The sequence below is a fragment of the Excalfactoria chinensis genome, chromosome 3 (assembly GCF_039878825.1).
Source record: "Excalfactoria chinensis isolate bCotChi1 chromosome 3, bCotChi1.hap2, whole genome shotgun sequence".
NCBI classification, from domain to species: Eukaryota; Metazoa; Chordata; class Aves; order Galliformes; family Phasianidae; genus Excalfactoria; species Excalfactoria chinensis.
Window position 1 is genome coordinate 66344035 of NC_092827.1, and position 12258 is coordinate 66356292.

The 12258-nt window shown below is 34.5% G+C and overlaps 1 protein-coding gene across 2 annotated transcripts in view; it reads right to left on the reverse strand.

Moving 5' to 3' along the window:
• WDR27 (WD repeat domain 27) overlaps positions 1–12258 on the reverse strand; it is a 90748-nt gene that overhangs the window by 53819 nt on the left and 24671 nt on the right. For both annotated transcript variants that reach the window (XM_072332356.1, XM_072332355.1), the window contains 3 exons: positions 11359–11456; positions 10994–11115; positions 2836–2933 (listed from right to left, as the gene is read on the reverse strand). In XM_072332356.1, coding sequence (XP_072188457.1) covers positions 2836–2933; positions 10994–11115; positions 11359–11456 — 318 coding nt within the window. The remainder of the gene's footprint in view (positions 1–2835; positions 2934–10993; positions 11116–11358; positions 11457–12258) is intronic.

The window sequence follows — 12258 nt, forward strand, 5'->3', positions numbered from 1 at the left end:
TCACTTTTTATCCATCTAGCCACTGTTTGGACAAAAGACAGATTTAATATGCTTTTCACAGCTGATCAAAAGTCATTATCTTACCCCATTACATGCATTTATAAAGCCTGATACTTCATTACAGTAACCTGAAAGAACAGTAGCCAAAGTTGGGGGTTCTTCCAAATAGATTTAACCTCAGCTCCTTAGTGTTTTATGTTGCTTTCTAGATTGTCTGGAGCTTTTCTTAGCTATGGTTATAAGTGAGGAGAAGAATGCAGGAGAAGTATAAAAATGTTCACAAGCTTCAGATGTAACTTTAAAAATCCACACATTTAAAAGTAAATGAAGCAGGAGTCTGAGCAAGTCCAAACATCACTAGTAGTGTCCAAGATTCTCTCATTTATTGGCAAGATGACCTGGCTGTGTGAGGTTGGCTGGCAACATCAGAAAGTTAAAATGCCTTTTCTTGTACCACCTTCAGAGGAACTCATAAGACTTTCTGGCACTCTCCTAAGCAGCACTGGAATGCTTCCAAACCACCAGTACTGAAAGAGACAGATGAATTCACAGCTTTATCCAGTAAGGATGATGAAGTTGAAGGTGCAACAACACTCTCACCAACTTCAAGACCAGAGAAAGGACAAAATAAATGAATTTTCACAGTGCGAGAAAAAAAGAAGCTTGATAATACAAACCAAGTGGGAAAGAAAAAAAGGAAAAAAATCATGTGAAACTCAGAAAAAAATAGAAAAGGAAAAAAACCTTAATATGTTCAAAGTCTATAAAGCTGTAGGTCAGGATAAAATGTCTAAAGATTTACTCAAAGCAAGGCTTAAAAAACAAACCTGAGCATTCATGATTCCTCAGTCAATTATGATTAAAGTAATGCATATCAGCAAACTATGTCAGAAAATGAAAAATGGAGAATAAGATAAAGGATCCAAAGAAAAAGGCAGTAAGAAAACAAAATAAGAAGTTTTCAACATGGTTTCCTAAACATTTAGAACAAAATCAACAAAAAGTTGAGACCTTGAAGTTGATGTTACTACACACAGTGTTGCAAACAGTACACATTAAAAGGTGGAATTACCTTTTCTGTACCTCAAAAACACTGGATAAAGATTTCAGTGAACAAACTTTACTCTGGCAAACCCAAAGCAGAAAAAAAAGAGGTGATTCCAGAGGGACTACTCAAAACACTAATGGCAGATGCACCAACTTCACAAATCAATAACTTTAAGATAGAAGAGATAAAAGAAATTGGCCCGCCACAAGATTGTTTAGGAATTAATCTCTTCTGTATGTGTAAGGAATGGACTGGATTTGATTGGACAAGACCTATAAACAGAAAAGCAAGAAGTTTTCAGTACGTGTAACTGTATAGTAGACCTAACACTTCAGTGGAGACCTTTTCCAAGTTCAGATAGAGCTTTCCAAACTCAGCCAGTTCAAAATTATTTATGTGTAAAACACCTGGTGAACACATTAGGAAAAAGTGAACAGCTTTCTTCCCTTATGAGAACTCAAGAATTGATTTTAAAATATAGAAGTTTTAACCTCTGGCCAGAGGAATGAGAGAAAAATTCATTTTTAAAAATTGAGTTACTTTCCCCAAAATAGTTACAAGCAAGAAAAGTGATTTATTTTCTCTATTTTTTTTTTATCTACAATAGTTATCATCATTGATCACTGTATAACGAGAAACAAACACATATATGCACACAATACCCAATGCATACCCCAAAAATATGGGTCATTAAAAACTTGAATAATCTTTAAAAAGAAAGTTTGACTAACAGAACTCAGCAGACACTAGAATATACTGACTTTGCCAAATTAAATACAAAGCAAGAACATACATAAATTATACCTTTCTTCCCAAGACCTATTTAATTGATTGCCCAGATTTTACACTTTAACTATTTTACCATTCACCTGCTCTACTCATAAGTATTTTGAAATGAAGAGACAGATAAGTGATCTGTGAAAAGCTATTTACTTTTTCATTACTCTTCTAGCAACAGAGTTAAGGGAGCTTATTAGAAAAACATAAGAAGGTAACAGATTCCAACCTCCGCATTCTCTAGTTTCATTATTTTCTGACATTTAGTACAGGTAATACAGTAATGCTTTTGGCAAGAACACATGTGCCCCCTATAGGCTTAATGCATCCTTACCACATAAAGATGAAAATAATTGAAACAACCATTAAGCATTTCCTAAATAGAAAATTCACTAGTAGAAAAAAATATTTTTAATTCCTTTGATGTTTACATACTCACAATAAATATTATTCTTCCATATTTGAGCATCTTCCCCATCCAAATCACTTTCCTTTTAAATACAGTTCTTTTAACCAGCATAAAGATGTTGTCCTAAGTATTTCCTTTACTGTGTAGCATTCTTACCTACCACACTCCCTCTGTCCCATAGGTTTCCCATGTGCATTATAAGCTTTTTTGAAAAGTGCAGCATCTTATTCTGAGATTATCATAAAGTATTATGCATATTTATACAACATGATTTATAATATTTATACAAGATGATTTATAATAATGTTGTTACAATTGCATTTGTATTTTAAAAGCTAGATCATAAATGATATCTTCCGTAGCAGTAATGATATGCTGCTTTGGAAATAACATTAGCATCCAGTTCAATATTCTATTTTATACATATAATTAGATATTAATGTATGTAAAGTATAGGTGAAAGATCTTTATTATTTAATGATTTACACATAAGTAACTACAACTGAGCGACCAAGGAGTAGAAATCTAAAGGTTCAATTCCACAGCAAGTATGACAATAAAAGAATGCCCTTCTATCCCAAGATACCTAATTCAGTCTTACTTGAGAGTTCTTAAATCCCAGAGCTTGATGCCATCACCTACAGCTGTGGTCATGAAAAGGTTGTAAGCTTCAGGTTTCTGAGTGCTGAAGGCTGATCCCTGTAAATATAAAAATTAATTTCAAATAACAATTGTTGTAGTGCTAAATATTAGATCACTCGTGAATAAATACAAAGTATTTTGTTAGATTATTAGACAAAAAGCTTTTCTGCACAAACACAAAGGAGTATGGAGGAACACTGGAAAATGGACAAACCCCTACAATCTCATTAGAAAAGCAGAGCATTGTCTTCTTTCCAGGACAGCCACAAGCTCTTTGAACCAGGGGTGACACCTACCAAAAATGAAACAAAAGGAATCTCTGTAGTACCACACAGATTGACAGTGATAACTGCCTATGAGTATGGGTTAATTATGGATGTAGGGGAAGAACATGTGATTGCACAAGACTTTATGGGCCTATGTGTCCTGGAGTAAGTGAGGGTCTGGGTAGCATCAACTGAAGTGCTAGCACAGATCAGGTGGCCTGTTGATTAAGGTGCCAACAACTGGAGAGATTGGAATGAGTGAAATTAAATGACAGCAGCTGAAGCTGGACCACGGTAATAGGAGTCAGGGGTCTGAAGTACAAGCAACTGAGGGTGCATAAGTAAGCATATGATCCCTTGCAAACTTCAAGTAGGACTAGCCAGTGAGCAGGAGAAGTAGCTTAGGAGTCAGGTGTGCATGCATGTCAGGGAGAGAAAAGCCCAGAAGAGCTGACTACCAGAAGGTTGAGGCCAAAAGAAACAAAAAATTTTCAAGATTCTCTTTTTACTGAAGGAAAATAAATAAATAAAATTCCAGGAATTAGTATTGGTCAACAGCATTTCAAACTAAATATTCTACACCTTCTTCCAGACATGGCCAAAATATTGATCAGTTACCAAAACATGAAACAGCCCATGGCCACTCAACCCCAAATTATAAACTCCAACAGTTAATTAGAAGACTGTAACATTCATAGAATAACTAATCAATTTTGTTTTCACAGTAAAGAACACACATGCAATGCAAGAAGAGATTATTTTCACAACTTCTAGTTTGAAATTCCTTTTTTCAAACTGCAGATATTATTACTGTCTAGGCGAGGAACAAGTAAAAACAGAAAACTTCAAGGAATTAATTACCTTGACAATGTCAAACTACATGATACAGATAACCAGAATTAGTCAAGTGTTTAGCTATAAACCAAGTTTAGCCCTGGCATAGGTGGGGGCTTTGTTTCAGTAGTAATTGCACTCATTCACACCATGACTGAATTGAGATTCAAACCTTTAAATACTTATATCCAGGATATCTTTAAACCTCTGATTTTAATTTTTTTCTTTTTTTTTTTTTTTAATTCACATTGGCAAACCTTGACCTTTTTACTGGCTAAAACCTTCTTTCTCCAGGGAACTAAATATAAACAGTTGGAACTCTTCCTTTCCTTCCCCTGCCATTCACATTCTTGATTTGGCTGAATTCATCAGGGAAACCTCAAGGCCATTTCCCGCAATCAGTGCTCAACTGCCAGGAATCTTCTAACAGAAACTGGCATATGGGTGGAAAGTTCTCCAGAATTCAGTCAACAGAATCGCCCAAACTGCAAGACAAAGTTGGGCACTCGGACTAAAGGGAGTTTTCACTTCCTAAGCTATAGATTACCACAGCCTGCTCTAACAAATGAGCTGAAATGCATTTGCCACTGACTTCCCAACAAAGTAGGGGTCAACACATTATCACATAAGCTCAGTGTATCTATTATGTATAAAAAAAATAAAAAACCAAGAGCTAACAACTCGTAAAAGAGAAAGGCAGTATTTCTCCTAAGGATGGTGTTCATTAAGTTACAGAGTTTTTTTGGTTTTTTGTTTGCTTTAAAAATGTGCTTTGGAAATATACTCCTTATCTGTTTTTAGAGTCAGCAGTGATGACTGAGTGTAACACAGAGACTTCTCCAGAAATTTACATATTTACTTTGCACACTACACCTTTAATTTTTGAAACAGTAACAGTACAACATGAAGAAAATATTAGTTCCTTTCCTGCTATGAAGTTTTGACAGTAAAACACTTTCTCAATCTAAACTATACTTCCAGGTTCAAACTACAGTTAATGTTAAATATTGATGTAGAAAACAACCACCGCTACCAAAAATTTAACATACATTAGTTGGAATAATAAGCAAGCTGAATGTTATTTACCCCTTTATGGTTTTCATTAATTTATGAGTTACTCAAAAATGCAAATTAGTAGCATATTCTGTAAACTATATTAATTTCTTCTGACAGATAAATCACTTGTTTACACCCCATCATCTTCCTCATTCCCCTCTGCAATCTTTTCTCAGCTTCTCTCTAGCATAACTAAATAGCAACTTCCAAATAAAATTTGTCTCCAAATTGAACAAAGTTCAATAGAATCTCTATTTCATTCAATGATTACATATCAACACCACCAGAATCATCCAAACAGTCCATACCCTTCAAGCAAACGCAAAACAAATATGTTTATCATCAGAGAAAAAGAATCAGCTCACTGTGTTCAAATACTATATAACTCCTGGTTTACCTATTACATTTTTCAACTTTTACATCATATCCTTGTGAGTAAATGGATGGTTTGAAACCATCTTCTGGGCAGAAGAAGCCTTTCTCTGTGAAAAGTAATGTAATTTATAATTGTGCTTGCTACAAGAACATAATATCAGCATACTTGAGGATGATGATGCTGGCCTCCCATTCAGAGTGTGTTCTGCAGGAACACAAATGTGTTATTAACACTAAAGCTTCAAATCTCTGTACTCTGATGACAAATTGCCATTTATTTCTGTATCTCATAAGCCTGTAAAATCAAAATTTTGTTCCTGTTTTTGAGATTTCAAACCAGTATTTATTTTTTACTACAATACCTACAATTTACTATGAAAGCAAAATATTCATGGTTATAGTAGGAACCATGAAAAATCAAGTAATACTTTCGCAATCATCATTGATCAGTTTTCTTTAGGTAATCTTCCATATAAAACAAAAATATCAGGTCAATAAATACTGTTTGGAAAAGAACTTACAGAAATGTAAATAAACATATTTGTTTAGGATGTACACCTTTTCGGGTTGGTATAAGCTGACTAAAGACTGCTGGTTAAAGTGAAGTTGTCACAATCAGAATAGCAATGTTTTCTCACTGTTTAGGAAGAAGCTTAAAGGCATCACTAGGGTCTAGTAACAGTTTGCACTAAAGACAGTTTAGAGAGTATTGAGAGTAAAGGCTAGAAACCAGAACTATCCTCCCTCAGGTGGATGCTATTTCCTCTGTGCTACAGCATACTTTCCTTCCTCTCTTTCTGAAGCCTGCTCCCCATCCCATAGCACAAGTTAAGAGTGGAGAGTCCTCAACATCAGCTTATTCTCTACCACTGAAAAGGATATGACTTCCATCACTGTCCTAAAGCGGAGGAGCTTTCAACACCCATTTCCTGAGTAAATGCTCTGAAAGCTTATCTACTTTATGAATCTGCAACAATATTGCCACCACATCTTCAAGAATCATGTAATTACCCCAATTTCCTAATGAAATTTATGTTACTGCCTACTAAATTTTCATCCAGAAATTTTTAATCTGCTCCACAGTTCAAACGTGATGGAGAACTAAAGGTCTCATAACTACGTTTCCACAGCATATTTGTAAATGAGTAATTAGCTAACAAATCCAAGGCAGAAAGGTAATTATGTAAAGTGGCATACACATCTGTTCTGAAAGTAAATATAGTGCAACTCCTGTTCAACCAGTAGTAGGGACTTGACAAGAAGATAAAGATGCAGTCAAAGAAGAATGTTTAGTGAATATGGGGAGCAAAATGGAAAGTGCAAGTGGTATAAAAGTGAAGTTTATAAAAAAAAACAATACTTGAATTGGAGTCACAGTAGGTTTAGAAGTTTATATTCATGACATAAGCTTAAAACTCTTTAGAAAGGATGCTTAATTCAGATATAAATTGTTCTAGCATTAATAAAGTGAACACAGATGAGCTTTCTATCATAATCATATGGCATGCCTTGAGGACTTTAGGGCAATTCAGTGCCAAAAGGCTTTGTTAAGGAAGCAAAAAAAAAACAACAAAGTTTTGAATAATAGGCATTAGAATGCTCAATTAAATAAAGAGTTTCTTAAATGAAGAGTTTCAAAACAAGCAGTGTAAAGTTCTGCAAGTAATTTAGTTGAGTATATACCAAGCTTCCAGAGTCTGGTCATGTATGCCATTTGTGATTTCCTCTCCTGGACTTCAGTACCTAAGTTTCGCTATTTTGGATACTGAACTAAGACTGTAATCTGCATTGCAATCAAATATTAAATCCCTCTACTAATCTCAACAAGGAGACAGCTGGAAAGTGATTTGCACTAGTATTACAAACATATAAACACCAGCTAGTAACTATGCTACGTAGAATAACTTCTCCATGTGAATTTTTATCTGTTATGATTTTGCCCAGTTTCCTCTTTCCCTTATAGTGGTTTTCTTCAAAAAATACTAAAAACTTGGCACAGATCTATAAGTGTAGCACTAAAATGACCTCTTCATATGTTACAGAAAAATCTCTGGAACTATAGGATGAAATAGGCTTGATCAGTTCATTTCTACAAGTGACACTGGATCAGAGAAGCAGACTTCAGCTACAGGTCATCCTGAAACTGTGGCATACTGGCTGCAAGCTTAAGGCAGCACAAACATCACAGTGGTTGGCAAAGAGGGATCAGTTGAGAATCTGAAAGCTCCAACTGGCTGCTACTACTGCTTTCATCTCCATGGAATGGAAAGAGCCAGTACAAATGGGCAGAACCACCACCCAATTCGCAATTTGCCTGAAAAGAGATGAAGGAATTTGCTAGCCAATGAGAGCAAAAATTCCATGTATTTAATCTACAGTCATTAGAGAATTTGAGGAGGATGAGGTGCTGTGAACTTAATGGTTTTACCCACATTATTTGGGGCAGACTTTAAGAGGAATAACTGTAAGTAATTATTCTTTGGCTTCATTGCCATTACTGCAGACTTTGAGACTGCAACAAGATAACGATTTCCTGATTCTTAAAGGAAACTTCCACATTAATTTCATCTAACAGACCAGAGAAGATGATTAACAAAGTTAGACAAGGGAGTAGAGCAACAAATTCTTAGATTTGACATTTTATCGTTTGAGTGTTCCTTTAAACAGTGGTCTAAAGTGATTCCACATTTCTGCTCCATCACATACAACATGAGAGTACCTTTAAAGAAATACTGATTTGATGGCATGTTAGAGCACATACAAATAATATGAGAAGTTTAGTTAATTTTTACTCCCACTCATTATCACATAAACATACTTTCATATTCAAAGTTATAAAATTCTAAAAGGAAACAGGATCCACATCTGTTAAAATGGATTCCAATAAAAAATTAGCACTGCATCACCCTCTAAGAGATGATTTATAACCATTGGTACAGTCTTGCATATGAGTATACATATTTGCAATATTTCCTGCTATGCTGTTCTGGAAGAAGATTCAGGATAGCACTTACAGCAGACAGCCTGATGCCTAAGAAGATATTCCAAATGATAAAGTAAGCTTAAGTAAGCACCCGGCAAGAACTGAATGTTATGCTGGTTCTGTATGTTATTAGAATGTCCTACATATGGAACAGATAAGCAAATCATAATCAAACCACACCTTCACTAGTGTTTTATAAAAGCCTGAATAGAATTCTTCATGTAATTTAAAAAAATAATAATCTGATATCCCCATTTACTCCTGTTCAGATTGCATACAATAGCAACCACAGAACATGGAGACTGATATACTCTTGCACAAAGCTAAACAGAAAGAAAAAAAACACTTCAAGAACACACCTAATGCATTGCAACCATTAGTGAGCATTCAGTTCACAAGGCTAAAGTTGGTCTAGTCCAGACAAAAGTCTCCATAAATATTATGGTTTGTACACTCGAGCCTTAAAACTACTTCGCTCCATAGATCTGCTTCTTCTGCACCATCCACCTCCAACAGCTAGAGGTAGTTACAGACTTCGATTCCAGTATGTTTTACATTTCAAACAGGAAATAGTTTACATACAGCATTTTGCATAATTGTGTAAGCCTACAAGATATTTCAGCGTGTTACCTTAAACCAAATGCACCAATTTATATGCACTCTAAACAATTACACTAATGTAACAAGATAGCTGATGGTGTAATTTTCCAATGGCCTTAGCTGAAGTATTAATTTTATGTAACTGAAAAAAATAACTGAGAACCTTGATCTATAGTTTTCCTCCAAAATGAGGAATTTTCTTTGCTATACCACACGCCTCTAGTTTTTCTCCCAAGAGAACACTTGTCCACAGCTTTAAAGTTTTTCTTGATTAAATAACCTGAAGCCACTCAGCTGACCAAGCAAAAAGAAAAGCCAAAACTTTATATGTGTTACAAATAGCACTGAAATAGTTAGCAGAATTTTAAGTGCTTTACCAGATCACATCTCACAAGAAAACCCACAAAGTGTTATACAAAAGTAGTAATAAGGAACTGTTTTAAACCCACAGTAATAAGGGCCTTCCAAATGGAAAAGAATCAACACAGAAAACCTAACACAGTAGACATTCTATCATGTACAGGAACATAAAATTTCCAAATGTTCCAATCAATCTTTCAAGTTTTGTTGTTTTGCCTTTTTCTTTTTTGTTTTTGAAGTGATCCTCTCCACTGCAATACCGAGCAATTTTTTTCTCATTTCCAAAGTCCCTGAATAAACCAGATGACTTCATATTCAACTTTATAGAACACTTGCATAAGACATAAGACAACAAACCTAAAAGGTCACATAATACTCACAGAATTAGTAAGATGAACCCATCATTCATTTATATGTTGACTAAGTTGTACATTCTGTAATTTAGTTTTAAGTAATAAAAGAGCAAACAAAATACATTTATCAGCTTAAGGTTATTTTGTGGCTACTTTACAGAAGAAAATTTAAAACAGAAGAAAAAAAAAAAAAGCAAGATTCACAGTTTCCTAAGAACAATGAACTCCTAGTCAGATAATACTGTGATTAAAACTCTTATTTGTCTTATTTCCAAACTCTTTTTCCCCTGCATCTAATCTTTTGGGTCAAGAAACACACAAGGCTCCTCCCCCTCTCCCATCTCTCTCACAGCCAAGGATCTTATAATCACCTCTGTTTGCAAGAAGCCCTTTTGCACAGGGCTACACAGTACACTTCAAACCCTGCATGAGAACAACTTTAGGCAATGACAATTTGCTCTGAAAATAGCTGTTTACTGTAACATAAAATATTTTATTATTCTCTTTGGGTGTTTTGTTTTTTTTTTTGTTGGGTTTTTGTGTGTATGTTTTGTTTGTTCTGTATTACTGTTGTTGGTTTTTTTTTAATACCAAATAATTATTTAACGTATAAATTATTAACTTCTCTGTTGCATATGAGGAGAAGACTATTAGGAGTATACATGCCCCCAGCATAATACTCTCAGAACAGCATATAAAACAATTTTGGTTCCAGGTAAAATAACACAGAGGTCATGATAAAATAAGTTATAAGAATCATTAGAATTTTACAGCACTATTTCCCCATGCAAGAACTAAATGTTAAACTTGTTTCCTCTTAGTCATTAAATATTTTGAGGGATCAAAATTCCATGTGAAAGTTAAATAGCATCGACATAAACACTGCAACAAATCAGTAAGAAAAAGCATTCAATTTTCTAAACAGCACGTTAGAAGTACAAGTCAAAAATGTGACAAGTGTTAACAGCTATAAAAATAACTAGAAGTCTAGAAACATTTCAAATGTTTACAGTTAATAAATCCTACTAACAGCAGTACTACAGTCTGGCCCAAGGATTGCAAAGTTTAAGACACGCTGCTTTGCTAGCAGGCTTGTTCAGCAATTATTACAACTCCACGCTTCCAACTAGAGAATGAATGAGATCTTGTGTGTGGATATGCCTCTATCACATAAAATTACACCCCTATCCATCTCCAACACAAAATCTAATGATGATGGTTAATTACACAATCTGCAATTTTCTCTGCTGACGTACAACTGCTGTTATAGATATTCAGTACTATATATACCTTGTTTTGACAGATCTGATGGACTGCTCTAGTATGAACTTCTGGTATCACTGCTGTGCTGCGGCCTGCGTTGAGATCAAAAACTTCCAGTGCTCGGTTGCTGCCAGCTGTAAGTACAATATCTGTAAAATTCTCTGTGTTAAAGTTAAACTGATCTAAAAAAAACAAAAAACAGGTAAAGGCTTTGTTGTATTTAGTGCCTTACAAAACAAAAAAAGCAATTCTGAGGCTTAAATTCAATATCCCAAAAATATGATATCAACACTGATAGAAAAAATTCAAATGCTAATTACTTTCACTGAAGTTCCTGCCATGTCATTAGATACAAAATTCCAAGAAGAAAATAGGAATTTTCTGAAGGATACAAGAGTAGAAATCATTTACTGCTGAAAGGCTGGTGATCTCCACTGTTGAAGCCATGGGAAATTTTTGTACCAATTTGCAAACACTTTTCCGTTTGTATCTACAAAAAATATCAAATAAATGCTAGTGATATGAACTTCTAGTCATAAGAATAACTGATTTACCACCATACTTGACAAAAGACACCCAAGCTAATTTTAAACAAGCTGACTTATGTAACAAAAACAATCTAATGAATGCAGCATCAAACTTCCTCCTGGTTAATTTACCCTACTAGAAGGGATTCAATGAAGCATTTCAGTAGTTCCCAAATAATTGCTCTGAGTTAACTGAATTTACTACACATACTTATACACACTCAATTCAAAGTACAAGTCAATTGAAATTAAGCCAGGCATTGTGGGGACACTGAGCTGGACACTCTACACTACTTCTTGACTCTTACAGGTTATATCTTAAAGCAATGAAAACAAATTGTTAGTCATAAGCTAAGAATTAAATCCAACACAGAAGGCAGGTAATCAGCCACTGAAGAAGGTTATTATGTAATTCAGATCACATAAAAGCTTGAACAGCATCTACTTCTAACTTGTAAGAACACAACTCAATAATAAATACATAGGTGGAACTTTCCCTAAACTTCAACAACCTATGTTTCCAGTTAATATAATTTCCAGTTTACTGTATAAAAGATTGCTACAAATATTACAAGGGGCTTGTTGAATAATTCAGAGGAATTAATCCAGTAAAGGTCAACAGGAACTGTAATGCTTATATAAAGTAGTGAAGAGTATACAAAGAAAAAACTTTACAGTAAAAAAAAATAAAGAAACTTTCAAAGAAACTTTTTTTTCCAACCCACCAAAAATGAATAATGAAAGTAAAGTCATATGCAATATGGT